The 25,064-nt window shown below is 55.9% G+C and overlaps 2 protein-coding genes across 2 annotated transcripts; one reads left to right on the top strand and one right to left on the bottom strand.

Moving 5' to 3' along the window:
• Positions 1-17: 17 nt before the first annotated feature.
• Positions 18-15,376, top strand: BESB_007280 (putative dynein heavy chain; the record flags this gene model as incomplete). Its single annotated transcript, XM_029359482.1, has 17 exons — positions 18-29; positions 966-2,753; positions 3,338-4,282; positions 4,556-5,314; positions 5,716-6,051; positions 6,263-6,706; positions 7,313-7,564; positions 7,989-8,712; positions 9,225-9,406; positions 10,126-10,212; positions 10,801-11,057; positions 11,527-11,689; positions 12,377-12,691; positions 13,493-13,846; positions 13,907-13,975; positions 14,433-14,586; positions 15,264-15,376. 17 exons carry the CDS (start codon positions 18-20, stop codon positions 15,374-15,376), a joined length of 6,954 nt encoding a protein of 2,317 aa, XP_029222395.1.
• A 1,906-nt stretch (positions 15,377-17,282) lies between these two features.
• Positions 17,283-21,575, bottom strand: BESB_007290 (putative glutamine synthetase, type I; the record flags this gene model as incomplete). Its single annotated transcript, XM_029359483.1, has 7 exons — positions 17,283-17,381; positions 17,694-17,990; positions 18,327-18,865; positions 19,462-19,579; positions 19,913-20,070; positions 20,568-20,664; positions 21,441-21,575. The coding sequence occupies 7 exons, from the start codon at positions 21,573-21,575 to the stop codon at positions 17,283-17,285; spliced, it is 1,443 nt and encodes a 480-aa protein (XP_029222396.1).
• Positions 21,576-25,064: the final 3,489 nt, after the last annotated feature.

Below are 25,064 nucleotides of genomic sequence, written 5' to 3' on the forward strand. Positions count from 1 at the left end.
GTGCTGACTGCGTGAGGATGAAGCACGAGGTGCTCGAATGCGTATGAAAGAATGAGCTTTGGCTGACTGGTTGACGAAATATGGAGTATTCTGGTTCCCGCCAAAAAAATCTATTTAGCACAAGCTCTTCGCACGTGTGCCTCTGCGTCTGCTCCAACTTCGCAGGTTGGTTGTCTCACTCTTGCGCCTGTTTGAATCTCTCCTTGTTGCCGCGTTCTCTGGGACGAGCGACAAAAAGAAGACGAATCCCGAGGCAAGTGGCTTCCCACCACTTTTGTTCTTCTGTTTTCTGCGTGAAGTGGTCCTTTTCGAGTGACCGCTCCTGCATCGCCCTCGCATTCTTGCCATGCGTGAGCGCCTCCATTCGCGCTGGCGCGCTGTTTTATCCTCGTTCTGTCGTCGCCACTTGCTAAGAAAAAAGACATCTCTTTCATTTGACCTTTGGTTTATACGTATCCAGCGAGGCACCTGTCGATATTTCAGATAGAGGGAATTCCGCTGGACATTTGCACATTGATACTGCTCGGCTGTTTTCTACTGGAAGGCATCTGTTTTCCTTCTCTTTGCGTTGGATTCGGCTCTCTGTGCGCCTTCCACTCCGACCTCCGCGTTGCTGTTGTCTGACAGAAACCCTACACTGCCGACTGCTTTCCTCCGGGAAGCCTCCTCGGATCCTCGTGGCACGAAATGACGCCTCTTCTCTGTCTTCGTTGCTTCCGAATCCCGCCCGCTAGCCGTACACGGCGATAGTTCCATTCTACCATTGAATTGTTTGCTGCTTGATTCCTAAATTCCGAGGCGTCTGCGGGTGCGGGTCGCCGACACCTACAGTGTACGCTTTCTGTAGGGCTTCTTTCATGGTGTTTGGCGCGCCATCATCTCGCGCTGACTGAGATTTAAATGCTGTGTTTTCGCCGTATTATCTAAGCGCCTTACCTCTCGCGCGTTTACCTGCTCCTTTGCAGCCATCTCTGAGCGACAAGGACCGGGAGTATCTCCGCGACAACCTGTTCCTGTTCGCGCTGCTGTGGAGTTTGGGGGCGGCGCTGGACGAGTCGAGTCGGCCGCAGTTCGATCTGTTTGTGCGTCGCTGGCTATCGGGCGCCCCAGATCTTCTCTCTGAGTTCCATTTGCTCTCTTGCGCGGACTGCGTGTACCGGCCGCGGGCGTGGAAGCACGGGATTCCGGAGGGGAGCTCGGTGTTTGACTTTTTCTTCGATGCGAAGACGCTGCACTGGTCGCCGTTCGCGCTCTTGGTGCCGTCGGCGGTGCCAGCCGAGCGGCCGCAGGGGCACGCGCTGGTGGTGCCGACTCCGGAGACGGCGCGCACGAAGCTCTTTCTGGAAGTCTACGCGCGCAGCGGCGTGAACGCGCTGCTGGTGGGCGGCACGGGGACGGGGAAGACGGTGAGCATCGCGGCGCAGCTGAGGGACGCGGCTTTCTCCCAGGGCCCTGGGGCCTTCACGTCGCTCGCGCTCTGCTTCTCGGCGAAGACCGCGGCGAACGAAGTGCAGGACGCCATCGACGCCCGCCTGGATCGGCGCCGCGCTGGGCACTTTGCGCCGTCGCTGGGGCGTCGCTGCGTCGTCTTCCTCGACGACTTAAACATGCCGGCGAAGGTCTGCGGCGCGCAGCCGGTGATTGAGCTCCTGCGCCAGTGGCACACGTCGGGCGGCTGGTTCGACCGAAAGACCTGGGCGTTTCGCCGCATCGAGAAGATCCAGTTCCTCGCCGCCATGGGCGTCCCCGGTGGCAGTCGGCAGCAGCTCACGCCGAGGTACCTGCGGCACTTCAACTTGCTGTACCTGCCGCCGTTTCCGCGCGCCTCGCTGGTCGCGATCTTCGACGCTGTGCTCGCCTCCAAGTACCGCAGTTTCCCGCAGGACATCCAGACGCACGCGAAGAAGTTGGTCGAGGCCGCCGTGGACGTCTACCGCGACATCTGCGAGGCGCTGCCGCCCACGCCCGCGCAGAGTCACTACACGTTCAACCTGCGCGACTTGGCGCGCGCAGTCGACGGCCTCGGCGTCTGCTCGCCCGCGTCTCTTCAAAACTGCGACGACTTGTTCCTCTGCTGGTTCCACGAGCTCCAGCGCGTCTTCTCTGACCGCCTCGTGTGCCAGGCAGACAAAGCCAAAGTCTTCCACATCCTCACTCGGACCCTCGAGGCCACCTGCCGCCGGAGGTACGAGACCCTCCTGCCCTCTCAGCCTGCAGCTGGCGGCGCCGACGCCGGCTGGTGCTCCGCGGCGCCGCATGCACCTCCGCCGCTGCTGTTCTGCGCGTTCGCCGATCCTCAGCGCCCAGTATACCGGCGCGTGAGTCTGGAGGAAGTCCGCGCAGTGGCTGAGCGCGCGGCCGCCGAGCACAACCTGCTGAACCCGAAGGCGCCGCTGAGCCTCGTCCTCTTCACGCAGGCGCTGAAGCACTTCACCCGCCTGCTGCGCATCTTGACGCATCCCCGCGGCAACGCCCTCCTCGTGGGGTTTGGCGGATCGGGGAGAAAAACGCTCACGCGCCTCGCCTCCTTCCTCGCGGGGTTCGAGGCCGCATCAGTCCAAGTGACCCGCGCATACGGTCTTGCCGACTGGCGCGAAGACCTGAAAAACATCCTCGTGAAAACCGGTGCCCAGGCGAAACACCTCACCTTCATGCTCTCTGACGTGCAACTCGCCAACGATGCTTTCCTCGAAGACGTCGCAAACTTGCTCAACACCGGAGAAGTTCCAAACATCTTCTCCACGGAGGACAAAGTACGAATGCCGCAGCCAGCACTCCCGCACGCGTCGAAAAAACGCAGCAGCAACGCCATTAAGAAGAGCGTATACGTCTGGAAAGAAGATTCCCGCACGTCTTCCACACACAGCGTGCACTTGAAACGTAGAGGGCAGAGCTAGGCTACGCAGTGAAGTGGTGTCCAGCGAATATTTGAAAAACCAACATTTGTATACAGGCGTGTCCTACACAGATGTTGGTTTTTGCAATAGGGAACCAAACAGGCAAACACATATGTGTATATAGAGGTATGCTTTTGCACGCTCTGGTCGAATGAGGTGCGGTCTACAGTTTTCGGTGACGAGGAAGACGCAGAGATAACGGAAAATGTTTTCCTTGCAACTTGTGTTCGGAATCGAAAAGAACGGCGTATATAGAGTGGAATGGCGTGACAAGGAAAGGGATGCGAGGACTACTTGAGGTGCGTTCGCGAGTGCGTGGCTCAATTCCCACAAGCACGAATCTCTATAGGCATGTCCGCGAATCTATCCACAGATCTTTGTGGGTCTGCGGAGCTACGCGACGCGCAGGCCTGCGTTGTCTGTCCTTCGCCTTTTTGCAGATTGGCATTTTCGATCTGCTGAGTCACGGTTCTTCTTCTGCGTGCGCCTCGCCGGGATTGACGTCGGGCGGGCGACCGGCTTCGGGGGATCTGTTTGAAGTATTTGTGGCAAACTGCCGCGAGAAGCTGCACATTGTGCTTTCGTTTCCGCCGATTGGAGAAACGCTTCGCCATAAAATTCGCCTCTTTCCAGCCCTGGTCAACTGCTGCGCAATCAACTGGTTTTCGCCCTGGCGGGAGCCTGCGCTCGAGGCCGTCGCTCGTGAGGAGCTGCGCGGCCTCCGTCTCGGCAGCCTGCTCGCTCCCACGCAAGAAGAAGGCGAGCCGAGCGATGCAAGCGCAGACACCCACGACGCGCGGAGACGAGGGGGAGACGCCGCGCCAGAGAAAAAGCCGTCCCCCCCAGGCAGCACCGAGGCCAAGCGGCCGAACCTCAGAATTGAAGCTCGCGCTTCGCATCCTCGAAGCTCGCAGCTGGGAGAAAGCGAGGAAACATCCAAGGGCGACGAAGAGACAGCCTGTGGACAGAAGGATGCGGCTCAGGGAGGCGAAGAGGCGTTGAGGCGCCTGGGCGGCGGGCTGGTGGATCCCGCCGACAGCGCCTCTCAGTTGTGTTCTGTTTTTTCCTCGATGCAGCTGGACGTCGCGGAGCTGGTCGAGGCGTACCAGCGCGACTTGAAGCGGTTTTTCTACATCACGCCGCGTTCTTACTTGGAGTTCCTCAGACTCTTTGCGCACTTGAGTGTGGCTAAGCGAGACGAGCTGAATCGCGCGTCCCAGCAGTACCGCGTCGGCCTGGAGAAGATCCACGCAGCGTCTGAGCAAGTCGAAAGAATCCGCACCGAACTCGAGGCGCTGCAGCCGCAGCTGGTCACTGCGTCTCAAGAGACCTCCGACCTCATGGCGAGCATCTCCAAAATGCAAGAAAGCGCCGCACTGACGAGAGTGGGCGAAACAAGCACCTAAAGCGAAAATATGCACCGTGTCTCTACTTCGTTCTCCTCTCTTCTTTCGGCTTGACCTCCTGGGGCTTCTCAGTCTTTTTTCCCTCCCCCTGCTCGCTTGCCAAGGGCCTGTTTCCTCCACAATGCTGGGAAGCGTTTTTTCCAGGCCTTTTGTGCAGGTCGACCTCTTCAGTCTCGCTGCGTGCAGCTTGCTGCTGCCACGGCTTCCTCCGCCGTCAGGCTCCTTGTTGTCTCCTGCTTTTGCTTTCTTCAGGCGACAGTTGAAGTCGAGGAGGCGCAGTGCAAGGCGCAGGCGGACGCCGCGGCAGCGGTGAAGGAGCAGTGCCAGGCGGAGCTGGACAAGGCGATGCCTGCGTTGGTGTCGGCGATCGAGGCGTTGAAGAAGCTCTCCAAGTCCGACATCACGGAGTTGAATTCGATGAAGAGTCCGCCGGCGGGCGTGGTGAAGGTGATGGAGGCGTTGTGCAAGATGTTTCGAATCAAGCCGGCGAAGGCGAGCGCGGGCGCCTCGCGTAAGGACTTTTGGAGCGCCTCGAAGAAGTACCTTCTTAGCGACACCAAGTTCCTCCAGCGCCTCTTTGCATACGATCGAGACCACATCCCCGCGGCGGTCATGGCGGAGCTGCTGCCCTACCAAATCGACCCAGACTTCGACCCCGAAGTGATCAAGAAGGCCTCCGTCGCGGCCACCAGTCTCTGCCGCTGGGTGAGGGCGATCGTTGTCTACGACCAAGTCGCCAAAGTCGTGGAGCCGAAGCAACGCAACCTTGAGCACGCCCAAGCCGAGCTCGCCGTCGCCGCCGCGAAACTCGAGGAGAAGAAAACTGAACTCAGCGAGGTTCAGGCCCTCGTGGAGAACCTGCTCGCGCAGCACAGCGCCGCCGAAAGAAAAAAAGAGGAACTCAAGGCGCAGTTCGATGACTGCGCCCACAGACTCCAAGTCGCCGAGCGCCTCATCCTAGACCTCGCCGGAGAGAAAAAACGCTGGCGAGCCTCCTACCGGGAACTAAAGGTGAGCGAAAGGCATGCGCAGGCGAGACGAGCAGGAGCTAGCCACACCGCGCGCCCGCGGAGAGGTGGCGACAGACGCGCCGCCCGTCTCACATGCGTATGCCGCGTCCGACAGAGGAACTTGCACGCCCAGACTTGTGCAGGAAATCCACGCGCCGAGAAAGGTAATGCACAGATATAGAGCGAAATGTATCTGTTTGTTTGTTTGTATCTCTGTCTGTATGTAGGTCCGTACGTTTGTATATCCGGCTGTTTGTAAGTATGTCTGTAGTCTGTCTGTCTGAGTGCTTGGCTGCATGCATATACCTTTATATATATTCAAGTGTAGAGAGGTTTGTCCGCGTAGCTGGTGGCCGTCTGAGACGCCTGGCGACCGTGTTTCCTTCTTCGGCTCTTCCGCAGGCCCGGCTGGAGACGCTTCTCGGCGAGCTCCTGCTGACATCGGGAGTGCTGGCGTACGGAGGCGTCTTCCCTGCCCCCTACCGGCAGCGCTGCGTGTCCACGTGGACCGCGACGCTGAAGCGCCGCGGCGTCGCCGTCGCCTCGGAGTTCGACTTGCGAAAGGCCGCAGGCGACGCGCTGCAGATTCAGACGTGGGTGATGAATCTGCTGCCGAACGACGCAGTCTCGATTGAAAACGCCATCATCCTCTCGCTCTCGACGCGCTGGCCAATGCTCATCGACCCCCAGAGCCAGGCCACGCGCTGGCTGAAGAAAAGTCACCCCGCGGAGATGAAGGTGAGCTGGACGCAGAAGAGGCAGAAGGTCTCCTCCGCACAGCGAGGCCCTGCCGCCGAGCGAAAGCTCGACACCGTCGCGCCGCAAGCGGAGAAATCAGACGCGCACGCCGCTGCGCAGTGCTGGGGCTTGCAAGCGTGTGGACTGCAGAGGTTTTTGAGCGACGAAGAAAAGGGGTGTATATTCTCTGCGGCTTCGAATCTCTGATCAGGTCCTCCGGGCGACCGACGACACGCACTTTCGTGCGCTGAAGGCGGCGATTGAAATGGGGACGATGGTGCTGATTGAGCACTGCAGCGACGAGCTGGACTCGTCTTTGGAGCCGCTGTTTGCGCGCGCTGTGTTCAAAGCGGGCGGCGCCGAGATGATTCGTCTGCGAGACACGGCGATCGACTACAGCAGGAGCTTCCGGCTCTTCCTCTCCACGCTGCTGTCCAATCCGCACTTCCCGCCTGAGCACTGCGCGCAGCTGACGCTGCTCGACTTCTCCGTGACGCCCGAAGGCCTCCAGGACCAGCTCCTCGGCGTACTCGTCGCCCACGAAGAGCCGGAGATTGAAACCCAGCGCCAAGCAGTCATTGCAGAAAGCGCCGCAAGCAAGCAACAACTGCAGGCGCTCGAGGGAAAAATCCTTCAGCTCCTCTCCAATGCAAAGGTGAGAGCCCAGCCGCGAGGCGGCCGTTTCTCCTCCACACCGGCCTCAAGGCGCTCTGCTCTCTCTGCAGGCTGCCGCCTTCCACGGTGCGCCCTTTCTCGTTTTGAAAAACGGCACGTTCGCTTTCCTTCCTCCACGACGCACTCTGCATCGCGCCTCGCGTGCGCGCCTTCGCACCTGTAGCGCTCGCGCGCTTCTTCGCGACAGCGAAAAGCAGGCAGCCGCGCGGGAAATCGGCAGATGCGACGGCGGTGATGAAAGCAAAGAGAGAGATAAAGACTTCCGCGCGCTTCGGAGGCGAGGCTGTCTCTGTATCTCGCTCTGTCTCTCTCTTCGCTATCCCTGGGCCGCCGTGGTGGCATCTGCCGATTTCCCACGCGGCTGTCTGCATGCCGTCTTCCAAGCTCTTTACGCCCTCGATTCCTCGCTTCGCCATCTGGCGTTTCCTCGCGCGCTGCGCTCCCCTGCTGTCTCCTCCGTCCTTGCACACCACCGCGCGTGTCGTCGTCGCCTGGCGTCTCTTTCCCGGCGTCTCTGAGTTTCGCTCTGGGCTCTTTACGGCCTCGCACGCCCTCGCGCCCCCGCCTCTTCGCTGCGCGTCTGCAGGGCGACATGCTGGACGACGGCGAGCTGCTGGCGGCGCTGAGCAGCTCGAAGGCCGCTGCGCAGCGCATCGAAGACCGGGTCGAGGCGCACCGCAGGACTGAGGAGCTGGTCAACGCCTCGCGGGCGAGGTACCGCCCCGTCGCCTTGCGCACCGCGCGGCTCTTCTTCGTCCTCGCAGACCTCGCCACAGTCGATCGCATGTACCAGTTCAGCGTCGAGTGGTTCACCGCCATCTTCGCAGAGGCTTTCGAGGTGACTCTAATCTCTAGACGTAGACACAGAGGGTGGTGGACGCGCCTGGGCGGCGCACGGGTCGGCTGCGGCTGTCCAGGGCGTGCGTGCTCGCTGGGGGGGAGAGTCGCAGCCGACGACAAAATGGAGCAACTTGCTGGCCTCTCGTTCCTGCAAGGTGTTACCGCATCCACACGTGCTTCTATAGGCTCGTACTGCAACTCTTCACGTTGCACTCGCATATATATATATATATATATATATATTTGTATACGCACATACACACGCACACGTGAGTGTAGAGCTTTGGGGACTCGTGGGTGTTGGTGGCCTCTCCTGGGGTCAGTTTTTCGATTCCGCTGAGGAGGGCAGCGGCCACGACTCTTCGACTCGAGACCACGGAAGTTTCCTCCTCGCTCGAGGTCTTGGGTGCGTTGTGTCTCAGACCACGCCGACGCCGGAGGGCGATACCGAGGATCTCGAAGGTCGCTTGGAGGAGATCGAGGCGCAGTTCCTCACTCTGCTGTACGAGAGCGTGTGCCGTTCGCTGTTCGAGAAGGACAAGCTGCTGTTTTCGCTTATGCTGGCGTTTGCGTTGATGCGCGCGGATGACGAGCTGAACGGCGACCAGCTGAAGCTACTTCTTCGCGGCGGCATCACGGGTCGCGCGATTTCGCAGCCAAAACCAGAAGCCGCGGAAGCCTGGCTTTCGGACTTGGCCTGGATGCGGCTGGTGGAGTTGCAGGCGAGTGCAGGCGAAGGCGACTTTTTCTGGAATTTTCTAGAATTTTTCCAAGACACGATCGACGAGTGGCGCGACCTATGCGACAGCGAGGACCCGCTCGACGCTTCTTGGCCTGCGGACGCAGACCAAGAAGCAAGCGAACTCGAAAAGTGCTTGCTCATTCAGGCGCTGCGCCCCGAGTGCCTCGTTCGCGCGCTGCGAAAGCTCGTGGAGGAAAAGCTCGGCGCCTTCTTCCTCGAGCCCCCGACGTTCGATCTGAACGTCTCCTACAAACTCGCGACTCCAGCCCGACCTCTCGTCTTCGCCCTCTCCTCCGGCGCGGACCCCATGGAGCTCATCATGAAACTCGCGCGAGCCCATAAAATGGAGCGACGCCTCGTCGCCCTCAGTTTAGGGCAAGGCCAGGGCCCAAAGGCCGTCGCCGGTACGATAAAACAGACAGTTTGCTTCAAGCAAGGGGCGGCACGGAAAGGTCGGATTAAAAACGGCTTGGGAGACAGCTATGAATATGTATATGTATACATAAAGTAGACACTAGAGTGTCCGTGGAGAGATGCGTCTCTTCGCAATACATTCAATCACGAATAGGTGTATATTCGTATTGAAGTGGAGACGGAAACAGGACGCGCACCAGAATAAAAAGGGCGGAGGGAGGCCGCTTCCGCCGCGCTTCTGAAAACCTTCCTTCACACGGTGAAAAACCAAGACAGAAACGACGTACGCCGAATGTGACACTCGCAGATCTTGACTAAAACGAGGACAGCCGCGCAGTTCTAAATCGATAGATCTGAGTTTTGAACGATTGTTTCGACTCCTTTTCTGCCGAAGCTCGCTGCTGTCACAAGGGAGTGGGGGTGTATCGACAGCGCCGCATCAACACAGCGCGAATGCACTCGAGTTTTTTTTGAGCGTCTTTTCGACTGTTGCGTTCTTCAGCAATTGAGACCGCGATTCGCGCGGGGTCGTGGGTGCTACTTCAGAACTGCCACCTCGGCTCCAGTTTCCTCGCGCAGCTCGAGCGCATCGTCGAGGATCTTCCGCTTAGACAAATCCATCCGGACTTCCGGCTCTGTCTCACCTCCATGCCATCACCCCAGTTTCCAGTGTCCATACTCCTGGTTAGAAAGAAAGCGGCCTCCACAGAACAAGCCAAAATTCCTCCACGGTGCAGCTGTTGCCTGCTGGAGCACAAAAGGCTTCTCACCTCCTCTCTACCTCTCTAGCCTGCCCTCGTGAATCGAACCATGAGTATGTGTACGCATATATATGTATATATGTTGACTTGCACTGCGCAGTCTACCTGTGTGAATATATATATATATATATATATAAGTATATATGTACGGTTTATGCAGTTTTCTGTATTACGTGTCCTTCGTTCCATCAATATATATATATATATATATATATATTGGGAGGCGTGCCGCGGTTCGCATAAATTGATCTTGACGAATGCTGATGACTGAGGTTTCTTAATTATTTGTCTTTGAATAAGATGCAAATTTCTGCGCATGCTTTAGTCGTTGCCGGGCTGTCGGGTGGAGCATGTGCGCCTCTCTGTCCCACGGTATCTGTCCTGTGAACGAAGAGTAGCGGCAGGTCAAAAGAACGAAGCTGTGCTTTATCCAACGCCCGCCGCTTTTATTCGCTTGTTCACTGGCCTTTTCTATCTCTTTCTCTTTCTGGAAGGGAAAGCAGACCGCTTTCTTGCGCTTCTCCGTTGCGCGATGCCTTGGTGCGCGGAGCCAGTGAGGGTTTTGAAGCGTTTCTCTTCACGTCCTTTGGCGTCCAATGCCTCGTCTCTGTTTTTTCTTTTTTTCCTCCGTTGCCTTTGCAGAACAGTGTCAAGGTTACGAACGAACCGCCGCGGGGTCTGCGGCAGAATATGCTGCGCGCCTACGTGGGCTTCGATGACGAATTCCTCGTGAGGCCCTCGCCAGAATCTTTCTTATCCACGCCTTGCAGGTGCATCGAGGCAGCAGCCACTCCCACCTTTAACAGCCTGTCTGTGTCGCCCAGCCGCATAGACACGACCGTCCGTCTCTGCGCCTAGCTACATACACATTCTTTTTCCCACCTCGCGCCCGTTAAGAATTAAGTCAACATTCATTTAACACCTCCATCTACCTAGCTATCTGTCTATCGATACCTATCTATCTGTCTGTCTATCTATCTATATATCTGCCTCTACCCATCTATATCTACCTATCTGTCTGTCTATCTATGTATCTGTCCCTACCCATCTATATCTATCTATGTATCTATGTATATGCCTACCAGCGCGCGAAAGCAACTCTATAACGTGTGCGTCCGCGTTGAGAGACTGTGAGCCCTTCGGGCGTTTGAAGACGTCGCTGCGCGTCCTGTTTCTTCTGTCTCCACGTGAATCGAGGGCTGTGCGACGCCTCGTCGAGAGTCTCGTAGAAGCGGTGTACAGAAACTCTGGGACTGGCGTGGGAGAGCCCGGCGACTCTTAACGGCCAGCGGTTAACCGGTTTTTCGCACTGTTCAGGAAAACCACTCCAAGCCGTCTGTGTGGAAGAACATGCTTTTTGCGCTCTGCTACTTCCACGCGATGCTGCTTGAGAGAAGGAAGTTTGGGCCGCTGGGTTGGAACGTCCCCTACGAGTTCTCGCAAAGCGACATCGCGATTTGCATTCGCCAGCTCAACTACTTCGTCGGCACCTTTGAGCAAGTTCCCTGGAAGACGCTCAAGTACCTCGTTGCGGAAACCAATTACGGAGGACGCATCACAGATCCTTGGGACCGGTGAGTCAGGTGCACTCCTGCCTCTCTGCTCTCGATTCGTTTTTGTCTCCGCTTCATCTGTCCACCAGAGGCCGTCGGAGTCGACAGCGTCTCTCCTTCAGCGCATTTTTCCTCGCGTGTGCAGCGGGATTCTAGTAAACCGTTGCTTCTCGAGTCGACAAACGTCCCTCGTATTTAACTGCATATCTCCAGGGGTGAAACGATCCGCAAGCATGTGTGTGTAAGTGCAGTCCATACAAAGCCCCGTGTAAGCAGCTGGATGTTGAGTCACCATATGTATGGACTGACATGCATAGCAACAGGCGCTACTGATGGGCATTTAGGCAATCGATCTGCGTTCCCGGTGGTGGAAACATGTGCGACTGGGGGTGGAGGTCGCCTTTTTTGAGATCGCGAGGGAGCGGCACAAACGGACCGCGGTGGAAACGAGAAATCGGCGCATTCTGCTTGCGTGTGTGTGTGTGCGCAGACGCTTGATCAACTACCTCATCGACGACATTTACTGCCCCAAGGTCCTCGAGCAAGGCTTTTGTCTAAGTGAATCCGACGACATTTTCGTTCCCCCTTGGACGTCGACTCTGAACGAATATCTAGGTTTCATTCGCGATTTTCCGGCCGAAGAAAGTCCTGAAGTAAGAAAGCAGCTGCAGATGGAAGAAGCGGCTGTACACGCCAACGAAGTACCGACACATGCATGTTGTCTCTGTATGCCCGCCGCCATGCAAATAGAGCTGCATATATACATATACATGCATGTATAAATGCACACATGCGTATGTACATATATGTGGACTTATAGTATGCAAGCGTGTGCAGGATTACATATTTCGCGAGAGCTGTCAAAACGAAATCTACGAGACGAGTAGGATATAGGCCAATCTGCGTGAGTGTCTACGCTTGGCTCGTGAGCCTCCAGCTGATCGAAGTTGAGAAGCAGGGTCCGAAAGCCTGTGGCGCCCGCCACATGTTTGATTTTTCTGCCTGCACGTATATATATCTACAAATATACACGTATGCACGCAAACATATGTATACATGTGTACGGGCTTCGTGAGGCGTCAGGGAGCACGACGTGAAGGCTGCGCGTGCTCCATCCAGAACCTTGCTGCGGCCGTCGGCAAGAACTTTTTCCTCCGACAGCCGTCATTGAAAACAGTGTCTTTTTTCTCGCAGCTCTTCACAGGCATGCACATGCATGCATACAAGTTTAGAGAAAAAGATGGGCGGTCGAAGTCGCCGCGCGCAGGCGTGTGTCTCTTCTCTTTTGCGCGTGAGACTCCCTTCGCTATGGAGTGTGCCCCGCGTCTGTGCGCCTGCAGGTCTACACGCTGCATACGAACGCGAGCATGTCTGTCGCTCTCTCGGAGGCGAGTTTCATTTTAGACACTCTTCTCTCTCTGCAGCCGCGCACGTTCGCTGCCAACGCAGACAGCGGAAGTGCTTCCTTCACGACGACGGCGTCTGCTGTCGCGAAGGCGATCCTTGAGCAGCTCCCGGGCCTCTTCGACGTCGCCGCCGTCGAACTCAAGTACCCAATCGCCTACGCGGAAATCCTCAACACCGTCCTCATTCAGGAGCTCAGCCGCTACAATCGCCTCCTCGTGGAGATACAGAGCCGCTTGAAGGCCGTGCAGGTATCGCAGAGACAGTCAGTTCGCCCGGTGTGCGAGCGACATCTGCACACGAGCCAATGGACCTGGTGAAATGTTGCCCAGGTCTCTGTACCCTTTTCACGCATTCAAACGGCAACAAAATATGCATGCATATCTATATGTATATGTGTATGTATGTATTTATGTATGTATATAGATGCATATATGTCGAAAGAGAGGGGACAGACTGAAATTACACAAGCCCAAGGCTCTGCATATAGGAATCGATCTATATACGTATATATATATATATATATATATATATATATATATATAGGAAAGTATACCTGTTGCTCGTTGTATGCGTACATAATGTAGTTGCATCATTCCGAACGCAGCGACTACCAGAGGTGAAATGAAAGCAGCATAGAAAAACGCACACGCATCACATTTTCTGCGTATGCGCATTGCTGCCAGGTGTCTCTTCGTGCCTCGCTTCTGGAGCTTCCATCACTAGAATTTGCGTTCTTTCAGCCCCTCCGGGATTGGGAACGCACACGACACCACGAGCTTCTGTTCCTGCCGCAGCCCTCACCACTAAAAGCAGGTGTTTCTGTCCATCGTTTCACAATGGAACGGGGCCTGAGCACTAGCACGTATACGTCTTCATACATGTCTATATTCAAATATCTGTGGTCGTCCCGAGCAGATCCCTATGTGCATCTCTATCCCTCCTTATGCTCCAGTAGCACAGTATTTTGCGTGTTTTCTAGGAGACAAATCCGCGATTGTCGCTTAGCGTCTCCACGCGTGACTTCTGACGGTCCCCCCTGCGCTTCGCAGGACGCAGAGAAAGGCTTGGTATTGCTGACGGCGGAGCTCGAGGAGCTGAGTGCGAATCTGGTGAACAACCGCGTGCCGCTCGCGTTTTCACGCTTTGCCTATCCGTCGCTGAAGCCCCTCAGCGCGTGGACGAAAGACCTCGGGCTGCGGCTGGATTCCTTTCAGCGGTGGATTGACCGCGGGCCTCCGGCGGCCTTCTGGCTTTCCGGCTTCTTCTTCACTCAGGCCTTCTTGACCGCGATCCTGCAGAGCTTCTCGCGGCGCGCGCAGATCCCCATCGACGCGATCTCCTTCGACTTTGAAGTCCTCGCCTCCGCCGGCGCCCAGCAGAGCCTTGCTGAGCTCAGCGGCGACGCGGAAAAAGCGCCTGAGGAGGAGGAGACTCGACCGCGTGGGGGTCTCGCCCCCCGCGAGAAACCCGCGGCGGGGTGCTACGTCTACGGCCTGTACCTGGAGGGCGCGCGCTGGGACGAAGAGGAACGGGTGAGGCCGACGCAGAGAGGAAGAAAAGAGGATAGAAAGAGACCGTATCCGAGGTCCAGCGTGCAGAAACACACATGCGAAAACACGCCGCTCTTCTGCTGACAAACACGATATATACATATATTTGTTTATCGTGTATGTATATATGCAAGATAGGTACCGGAGAAGAGGTCGCCAAGTTTGACACCGCCGGTTCGGAAGTCGTTTTCCCGAGAACGAACGCGATCTCCTATTTTCTAGTACCATGAGGTTCTGTGTTGTTGACTCAACATTGCTTCTTTCGTGGTAAATCTATCTATTCCTGAATGGAAAGACTCTCGTGGGACACTCGCCTCGCTTCCCTGGCTCCGCAGGAGCTTGTCTACCAGGCACGTGCAGACCGGCTTTCGGCTTTCCGGTTTTCGAGACGGCGCCTGCATGCGCGTATCTCGAGTTCTTTCCTCTCGACGGTTTTCAGGTCGTTGCAGAAGCGCTTCCCAAGCACCTCTTCTACGAAATGCCCATGATCTGGTTCGAGCCCTGCGAAATCTCCAGGCCGAGGAAAGCCGCCCACGTGTACGAGTGCCCCGTATATAAGACGGCAGCGCGCGCAGGCACGCTCTCGACGACGGGTGAGGATGCCCTGCTGCCAAAGATAAACGATCAAAAAACCAATATTGATACACAATCCTTTTGCGCTGCGTATTCGCAGTTGTCCAACTTCTTTGCCGTTCATGCATTCAACCTCAGCGTATATATATATATATATATATATATATATATATATATATATATATATATGTATGAAGATGTTTTTGTATATTTACGTACCGAGGACTTGTTTCAGTGGCGTCCAGTGATGTTCATATATCTATCTATCTATCGATCTATCTATCTATCTATCGATCTATCTATCTATCTATCTATCTATCTATCTATCTATCTATCTATCTATCTATCTATCGATCTATCGATCTATCGATCTATCGATCTATCGATCTATCGATCTATCGATCTATCGATCTATCGATCTATCGATCTATCGATCTATCGATCTATCGATCTATCGATCTATCGATCTATCGATCTATCGATCTACATATATATATATATACATATATATATATATATATATATATATATATATATATATATATATATATATATATATATATGGTGACCGTGGGCACACGAATGAGTACATTCGCATCCACCGGCGTATGGTAGATGCGCACGCAAATACCGATAGAGAATTCACTTTTGGGCGCAGAGCGACTTTCGGTGTTTCGATTTTGTCTTTGCGGCACAGGGCATTCGAAAAACTTTTTACAGGCCGTTCGCCTTCCAATCGATCCTGAGCAGAGCTCTGAGGCGTACTGGGCTAAGCGAGGTGTCGCCCTCTTGCTTCAGTTGAGCGAATAGGCGCATGCGCAGAAGTCATTCGTCACTTTCCTCCTATAAACATACATACGTATATCTCGACGCATACAACAGTCTTTCCGCTGGATTTGCTGCTGCCCTGCTTCCCGGAGTTGGCTGACTCCCTGCGGAGAGTGAACGTGGCTCTCAGTCTACTTGCATCTCTGCGTCTCTCAGCGTAAGCGCATGCCTGAAAGGCACGCTTTCGGCCTTCAGAGATTGCGTTAGGCGCGCGAAAGATCCCTCCGCGAAAACTCGCTCATCTTTCCTCTCTCGCTGCGTTTCTGCCTATTAGCTCGCACTCGCGCATGCAACCACCAGTCCGGTTTCGGTCAGCTACATATACACCGGTACATAACGAGCCCGAAAATGGAATATATATATGTATCTACGCGCCATGATTTGTTTTTAAGTGTGTTTACGTAGCGAACGATTATCCCGGGGGTCCCGAAGAGGGCTAAATAGCGAAAACTAAGGAGTCTCGTCCGCGGGTTGGACGTTCGCTCGGACGCGGGCGTCAGAACTCTGAAAATCTGCGGGACAGTAGGGAAACCCTAAACCCTACACAGCCAATTTCCACGGAGCCTCAGAGAACACCCCGCGAATCGAGATGGTATATACGGGTAGATTTAATTAGGTATGTACGCACGTGCTGCCTAGCGGAAAGGCGTGCATGTCGTGCGTCAGTTCTCCCCATATTTTCAATTTCTGTCACTGCACAACGAGGGTTGCTTCTAGTCTAGCTTTCGTCGTGACTACGGACGCCGACTTGAATCTCTGGTTGGCGCTCCACAGCAGTCGTTTCGTCTCTAGCCTCTCTGCCTGAATGTCGGGCTGTCTACACCGGCGAAGTCCAAAAAAGAAATAATTCGTCTGAGCTTGCGCCCGCGCGGCCGCCGGAGCTGTCGCTCGAAGCTGCTAGCTTTTTGGCCAGGCAGAGCCGTTGCGGCCTTTGCGTTTGCATAGAAAATTGGGTGCGCAACCTCGAGAGAAATCGAAGTTGCTGGGCCGTTCCGCCATGCTGATGCGTTTTAGGGGGGGACTGCCCAAACTGAAACTCGTTCACTGCATCCGAACTTCGCTTTCACACGCCGCACGCTTGTCGTTTCAGAGCAGAAACGCCCTCCTCGCCACTGAGGCAAAGGTCAGGGGACGCACGCGAGCCCTCGAGACACAAGCTTCTCTGCGGGCTTCTCCGAGCGTCGCCTCCACTCCGCCACGAACACGCATGTGTCACTCTTTCCACCCAGATACCATCGATCAGACACTCACAGCCGAGGTCAACGCGTGCGATTAGCAGGACTCCTCATGCAGAGTTTCAGGGGCTGCAAGGAAGAGGACGGAATGAGAAACGGGGGATATGCAGTACCGAAATCTTTCCTTTTCCGCCCCTCAAGGCACTTGGACAGCGCCACTGACGGCGGAGAATCGCGCACATGATTGACTCTCATCGCGCGGGTCGCCTCCGACCTCAAAACTTTTCTACAGCCCTCGCTCCTCTTTCGAGGCGCGCGCTCGCCCCCCCCTTGACCGCCACCGTGACACCGAAAGTTGCCAATAAGGCATCCGCCGCTCACGCCGTCGGCGCTGTATACGAGATCTCCTCTCTCTCAAAACACGAACATACAAGTGCTGGCCACGCCTCTACGCAACAGGAATACAGAAGTATTCGCACAAATTTTCAACGCACAAATACACCAAAGTATGTATCTCACGCATAATATATGTGCACGAGTTCACAACGTGCCATTTTGGATTACAACCGCAGCTGCTTGTCTACGTCGACTCCGACATGCGCGGAACAGCCACACAAAGGACAAGGCAACGGCGAAGCTGCATCTCGCTTCTCTCGCGCGCCTTTCACTCCAAGCCGAAGGCGAACACAAACGAAACAAAGGACAGCCCTTCCTTAGCAGTGATAGTACAACTCGAACTCGCGGGGGTGTGGCGTGAGCTCGACCGCGGCGACTTCTGCCCGCTTCATCTCGATGTAGGAGTGAATGAAATCCTGAAGAGAGAGGCCGCAGACACAAGTTCGCCTCTGCTATTCCCCAACTCTCTCCATGAGCCTAAACCCATCCAACGGTTTCGTCTGTACATGTAAACACTTGATTGACGACGTCTAACAACTTGTCTGCGTGCAAACATCCACATATATATGTGCATGTATATAGAGCGAGATAAAGAGATACATATAGGTAGGTAGATGGACAGATGAAGCAATACACAGATAGACATATGCGCATGTCTAGGTACATGAATGCGTGCATGTATGTATATGCATATATTTGTGTATCCGCAAATACGTAAAGGTGACTACCTTGGTGAAGACGCCGCCTTCGAGGAGGAAATCGTGGTCGGCCTCGAGCGCATCGAGGACTTGGCTGAGCGACGACGGCGTGCTCTGCACGAGCGAAGGATCAATTTCTGCCGCGTCGCACTCCGCAGGCGGCGGCGGCGCGATTTGCTTGCGCACGCCGTCGATGCCTGCCATGACCATGGCCGCAAAGCCCAAGTATGGGCAGCCTGCCGCATCCGGACAGCGGAACTCCAGGCGCTTTGCCTTCGGGTTGTCGCTGTCGCACAGCGGAATGCGAACTGCCGCGCTGCGGTTGCCCTGAGAAACAGAAAATCACGCCTCATATATTTATATATATATATATATATATATATATATAGTTGCCTATGAGCGTAAGTGCCCACATAGACGCGTGTCACCACACACGTTGTATGGTGAAAGCAAGGCACCGGAGGAGAGCGGGAGGCATGGGGATGCACAGGCACCGGGAGATGAACGGCACACCGCGCCCAACATATATATATATATATATATATATAATGTGCATGTATGTATAGGCACATGTGGGCTGGAGGAGGTGCATGTTTCCGCGTCGACCGGTGGTGGTTTTAGGCGTGTGTTTTCGGTATTTCCGAGGCTATGGCGTCCTCGCACCTTTGAGTAGGTGAGTTTGGTGGGCGCTTCGTATCCGGGGACGAGGCGCTTGTACGAGTTGGTCGATGCGTTGGTGAAGGCGAGCACGGCGTGGGCGTGCTTGAGGAGTCCCCCGATGTACCAGAGGGCGACCTGGGAGAGCTTCATGTAGCTGCCCTTCTCGTCGAAGAAGAGGTTCGTCCCGTTCTTCCAGAGCGACTGGTGACTGTGCATGCCGGAGCCGCAGTCACCGGTCATCGGCTTGGGCATGAAGGTGGCGGTTTTCCCCGCTTTCTGCGCCACGTTCTTCACGACGTACTTGTATACCATCATGGCGTCCGCCGCGTCCACGAGAGTGCGGAATGTGAAGCCGAGCTCGTGCTGGCAGCAGCCGACCTCGTGGTGGTGTTTTTCGATCGGCAGCCCCAGTTCACCCATCATGAGAAGCATCTCCGTGCGCAGATTCGCGTGCTTGTCAATCGGCGCGACTGGAAAATACCACTTCTTGTGAGGCATCCGGTGGCCCAGGTTCCCCGTGCCCGAGGCTGCCTTGCTCGGGACTGAAGAAAAAAAACAAAACAAAAATCCGCTGACCACTGCGCGCGCCGTGCCGCGGACGACCCACACACCCTCCACGCCGAGAGACTCGAACAAATCCAGACCACGAGCGCCGCGTCGCGCACCCGCGCGGCGTCTCCGCTCCCCTGTCTCGGGCTACAACAGTCTTTGCGAAAGTCGCACGAACCCTGCCGCCGCACAAACCGGGGAAGGAGGCCGAAAGAAAGCGCGTTTCCGCCCTCCCCAACTCCCTTGCCGCGGATATTAACCGCGCACTCCTTGCAAATCCATGCATCTACAAATATATGTGTAAACCCTAAACCCTATACAGAAATACGTATATGTGTACGCTTGCATACATTGCAGACGGAAGGCGCTACGACTTGGTCGAGAAGACGAGGACTCCATGAATCCCTGCGAGACCGCTGCTGTAGAGAGACCCCATCATGATATGCAAGTTCGCTCCCAGCCGTGAGGCTCCCGCGGATTTCGACCTTTCCGGCGTTCTCTTCGCCTTCTCTCCCGACTCTGACGGTGAAAAACACGCATTTATTTGAGAAAACTGCAACTTCGGGTGAGAGAGAGGTGCGGAGCCTACCGTCGGTGTTCCATGCGCCTTCTTCTGCACAGTCGAGCTCGTAGCTGATCTTGTTGGGCTTGCAGCTGTACCTCACGTCGTCCAGGATGAAAAACTCCGCCTCGGGGCCGATGTAAACCTGCGCGCGGTGAACGGACGCCACGCACACCACACATCACTTCCACGGAAACTGAAGCATCTATACATATATACACACAGCTAGCTAGACAGATTCTATATAAAGAGACGCACGCATGATTGCGCGAGGTCTAGAACCCCTCTATCCTTCCCCCCCCTGCGTGCAGCTTTGCGCGCGGAGTTGAAAGATCGTGAGTGGAAACAACGCACATCTTCCTTGGATTCGCGGTTCAGAGCTGAAGAATTCACGCGAGCCACAACGCGAGAGGTGTAGCCGGCTGGGCACGTCTCCGGTTAAGCGAAGCAGACACAGGCACGCTGTAGTAGGACTTACCGCATCGGCGAGGCCGAGAGACTTCACCCAGTCCTCGCAGCGCTGCGCGATGCGGCGCGGGCACCGCTCCAGCGGCACGCCGTTCGGATCACTGATGGCGCAGGTGACATGCATCACTTTGTGGTCTTGGAAGGGGTCAATCCAGCACGTCTTTGGATCTACAAAAACACGGAGAGAACGTAAAATCGCCTTCACCCGAAGATTTGACCACGCACACTGGCCATGCATACACATATGTATGCACAGATACGTCTGGTCGCTCTCTGGATGTGCGCCTGCGAGAAGGAATGTCTGGGACACATGCGCTCGTAGGTATTCTTCTAGGCGCATCCATATATACTATGTATGTATATACATACATTTACACGGATCTCCGCAGATCGATTGACGCCTCGCGAGACTGCGCGCCGAGCAGAGACGCGGAGACAAGGCAGAAGAGGGAACCAACACTTTGACACGCAAAAAGACGCAAAACGGGGACCAAAAAAATGCGGAAGAAAGCCCAGAACACAGATAAAACCACATGAAAATGCATCCATGCATCCATATATATATGTACATCGGGAGGAAAAAGTGTTGAGACGAGTGAAATCTAGCTAAGAGCACAAGGAGTCCGCGTGCTTCTCATGAAGCTGAACGTGGGAACTCGGCGCACCTGGAATCATGGACATGTCGGAGCAAGCGACTGTCGCGAAGAGGCGGATCGAGGAGCCGTCAAACGCGAAACCTTCCCTCAGCGCCTTCTCGTCAACCTGAGAAAACACGCGAAAAAGAAGACTTCAGTCCCTACACAGGCCAGAAAAACCCGTAGCCGTACCTACGCACCGAAAAAGGCAGGTCGTGCACACGGCGCGAAGGCCCTGTTTGCCAGGAGCAGTTGCGGTACCCCTACACGCTCCAGGCATGCTCATCCTGGAACCACATCCCCTGCGCCGCCACGGAGTCACAGCGTAGGCGTCGAGGGGGGTCGAACCCCGAAGCCTTCCTCCGACGGCGAGTCCGCAGGCGGGAGAGACAGAATAAGAAGCCAGACGAGAGCGCAAACACGCTTTGGGCGTGAACAGCGACCCGCCCAACGAGACAGGGCAGTGCACAGCGGCTCTCTGTCCTCGCGACTGCAGTCTACCGCAGCGCAGGGATCTTCAGAAAAAGAAATATGGGAAAGGAGGGGCGCCAGGCAACACGAAAACGCGGTTCTAGAGGACTCAACGGTGTCTGCCAGGAGTCTACGAGACTGCACGGCGTTCTGTGGAGCGGCCTGCCACCAGGCAGAGCCGTCAATTTCTGCAGACTTGTACGAAGGATGGGGTACCCGAGAGAACAAGCACAAGGCAAACGGCAACGCTTGTGTGTGGCCCGGTGGGCCTGAAGTGTGACATGAGGCACGAAGCGGCCTGTGACGGTTCCTGTAGAGACCCAGATGTTGAGGAAACAGTACGCGAAGGCTGGTAGAGAGGGCCGGCAGGGAGGTGGCGGCGAGAGAGAGTCAAGGAAGGCTGATGGCGAGGGCGTCGAGGTCGAGGCGTACCTGGGAAACGTGCATGCTGCAGTGATGCCAGAGCCCTCCGGGGTCGACAAAGCAGCAGTCCAGGAGTTGGACTTCGTTCGCCTTCAAATATTCCAGCATCTCGCTGGCAGAGTTGAACGGCGTGGCGAGCGACATGGTGCCAGGGCTGTAACGGCCAAGTAAAGGGGGGCGAAGCGGAGCGGCTGAGGAAGCGGAAAGACGGGAAATGAAGACAAGAGCGAATCGGCAGGTCCTCCCCGCAGAAGAAAGACGTAACCCGGTGAGAGTGGAGAGAAGCAAGCGGGGGGGGGGGAGGGAGGTAGCTCTCACGACGAGAAGGGAGAAAGAAGGGCAACACAGAGGGTGTGTTAATTAACGCCAGGGACGACTGAGTTATTATCCACTCCACGCGCAGGCCACTGCGGCCAGAAGCTGCTCTAAATTCTACGCGATACAGAGGAGACGCAAAAAAAACGCCCTCAAAAAGAACGACAAAGTTTTTCCTAAAACGCCTCACTGACGTCGGCGCGGACGCACCGACCGAGGCCACAAAGTCAACACCCGCGCGTATTCATCGACGACAGTGTTCCTCGATACTGCTCACGCCACGGTGCACACAGTGGACTGTGACAATTCCGCTTTCTGGCGTCTCACGCGAAGTGAACGCGTTCTTTATCGATTCCTCTGCTTCGGTTCCTGCTCTCTGAGCTGCGCGGCAAAAAGCCTGCGAACAAATCGGTCGTGAACGGCGGCAGTGGTTCGCGCCGCTCGTGCTTCCCGGGGCTGAATGTGCGCGCCGGGCGCCGTCCTGCAGCCGCTGACACCACGAGACAAGGATGGAAGGTGAACCACGCGGAAGAAACGCCTTCCGACAAACAGAACCTGCAAAAGACAAGAAAGGCTGAGTCGAGAAGGAATGTCTTCATTTGTTATACGCGTCGGCGCTCCCCGTCGCTCTCCCGTGTGCAGCGCGGCGGCGCCTTTCATTCAGAGCGGGGGAGAGGCGGGCGCAGCACACAGACATACACGAAACGGAGGAGAGCCAGCCCGCTTAGTCGCAATACTCCCGTCCGCCTTCAGACCCTGCCGAGTTTCCGAGGAACCCGTCCGAAAAACGTGAGTCGTTGGGCAAGTCTTCTCTTAGCATGGGGCCCGCCAGCTCAGCGGCCGACAAGAAGCCGTTTGCCACGGCGTCGAGCCCCCGAAAGATTCGCCTGCGCTTGTCTTCCTCGCGACTCGCTGACACATCCTCGACTCCCTGCAGAGAGCCCGGATGTTACAGTGGCGTTTTAACGCCGCACACAGGCCTAGATTTGCAGAGGAGTAACACGCCACCACGCACGCTCTCTTGACAGAAAAATGCGGAGGCGCGCTTGCCTTCCCGCCTGCACCGCGTCTGTCAGGCGCCAAATCAGAAAGTGGGCTCGAGGCTTCTTTTGTGAAAGGGTCGAGTATTTCTAACCAGGATTCGGGACTCAGGGGAGTATTAGCTTCAGCGCACTCGGCGGCGCCACACGCGGCAGCCGTGCGCAGGCCTGTCGTCAGCCCCCCACGCGGCGACGTAGGCAGAACGTCTTCCTAAGGCGCGCCGAAGCACTTTGAATGCTTGGCAGCGGCTCAGCAGCAAGAAAACGAGAAGTATGGGAGAGAGGCAGTGTGCACTCTGAAGTCCGCAAATGGAGTACCTGCATACATGCCACACACGAAGCGAAAACCGAGCAAGAAGAGCCCAAACTCTGGGTTATTTGAGCGGCTATGTGCGGAAGCGGCTTGCGACGCATTCAAAGCGGTGCAGGTTTAAGCCCGCCCTATAAAACGCGAAAGAGACGCCCTATGTCGAGAATGACAGTCTGTGGCCGCGCCCAGAGACGCGTAGGAAATGCTCGTCTGAAAGAGGATACACCGAAGAACAGCCCCCCCCCGAACGGCCCAGGTCGGTTCAGTCCGATTTCAGAGCCTCTGCGGCTCGAAACACGAACTAGATCGCGGAACCTCCACATCCGGAACTGTCTCCCGAGTGAGAATACCTTTCGAAAACTCAGTAAAGGAGGGTGGGCCTTCGAGGACGGCGCAGCCCGCAGGACAAACGCGGGCTTCCGCAGAACACTTGCTGTCTAATGCATGCTTCCGCGAGATTGCATTTCGGAGTCACAACACCATGACGGCGCAACTCTTCAGTTACACGTTCTCTCGCAGAGAGCCCGGCAGTAAGGGGTTTGATGCGCTCAGACGATGGTCAGGTGCGCGCTTGCCGCATTGAATACCGAAAGCAGCTCCGGCTCGTAGCCATGGAAGATGCGAGTCCATAGAGCAATTGCACTGCCGGCGCACATTGCACTGGCTGTTTTTTTCTGGAACGCTGACGTGCGCATCGAGCGGCGTGCCGTTTGTCGTGGCAGGGTTGCGTTCGTCTGCAACCAGACGTCCGTGTGCGTTTCAGTCCTGTAACGCCTGTAATTCTATTCCCAGCTATGTATACGTGTATAACGTTTTGTCCTCCATTGCTGTGCAACTGAATGTAACCAGATATTCTGCGGAGCGGCGCCTCTTGGCTGTTGACCTCCACGGGACACTTCCTCCGTACAGACCGACTGGCGGGGGTCGTTTTGCTTCTCGAGCAGGCGCTTCGTCCCTGGCTACTTCTTTTCATTGGTTTCTCCAGGATAGCCGCATCGTGAATAAGTAAAGGAGAGAGTGTGGAAGATTCTCTCTCCTCGACAATGAGCCCAGGCAGACACTAGGAGGCTCAGACGGTGTGCTGATTTCAGGCGGACTACTCTCCAGACGCGCAGCCCTTTGAATAGCTTATTGTCTTTAAAAGCGAGAAAAATCTTGAACAACGGGCAACAAATTGTAACAGCTCACACATGCAGGCCCCCACGCTGCCTGCACGCGCACCACCGGAGCCCGACACATCGAAAAGACAGCAACACACTGGCGATAAAGACAGCATTTCTTCGCCCAGGGCGAGAACGGTGACGCTGCTAGGCGGTCACCGCAGGTATGCACACTTGCGACAACCCAAACAAACCCCTCCTTTATTTTATCGCCCAGAGAACACACTGAGGCAACCCGTAAGTGCATCCTCAAGCGAGCGGCAAAACAATTCTTCGGCAGCCATCCGAGCGGCCCATTGTGCTTCACCGCTCCGGGGTGGGGGGGGGGGGGGGGAAGGGGAACCGTATCTCCCCTTGATTTCCCGAGAAAAAAAAATCTGTTTCTCCTGGAGTAGGTTCAGGCACCTCGTAATTTGCTTCCGATTTCAAAAAATGCGATTCGGCGCTTGGCTCGCGAGCTTTCCCGAGTTAGCCTCACCGCCTTCTCCGGTGTACTGACACCGCCTTCGAGTGTATCTTTCCCTCCCAAGGGGATCCTGCCACAGCCCATGGCTTGGGAGGACCTCAAAGCATCGCTTCCCTTCCTTCAGGCGAGTAGCCCTTCGACGTAGCTTCTCCCCCTCTCGTAGCTGTCTGTCTTCCTGCCCTGAAGGATTTTCCCTTCTCCCTTTACACAACACAACGAGTTTCTCTTGACGGGTTTCCACCTCTTCCAGTCCTGCCAAGTATCCTCTGTACACCGATTCGCCTCCCGCTTGCAGGTCCCTCTCCACCCGACGTAATCCACCTCTACATCCCGCGGACGCGC

Source organism: Besnoitia besnoiti, chromosome I (genome assembly GCF_002563875.1).
Source record: "Besnoitia besnoiti strain Bb-Ger1 chromosome I, whole genome shotgun sequence".
Taxonomy (NCBI): Eukaryota; Apicomplexa; class Conoidasida; order Eucoccidiorida; family Sarcocystidae; genus Besnoitia; species Besnoitia besnoiti.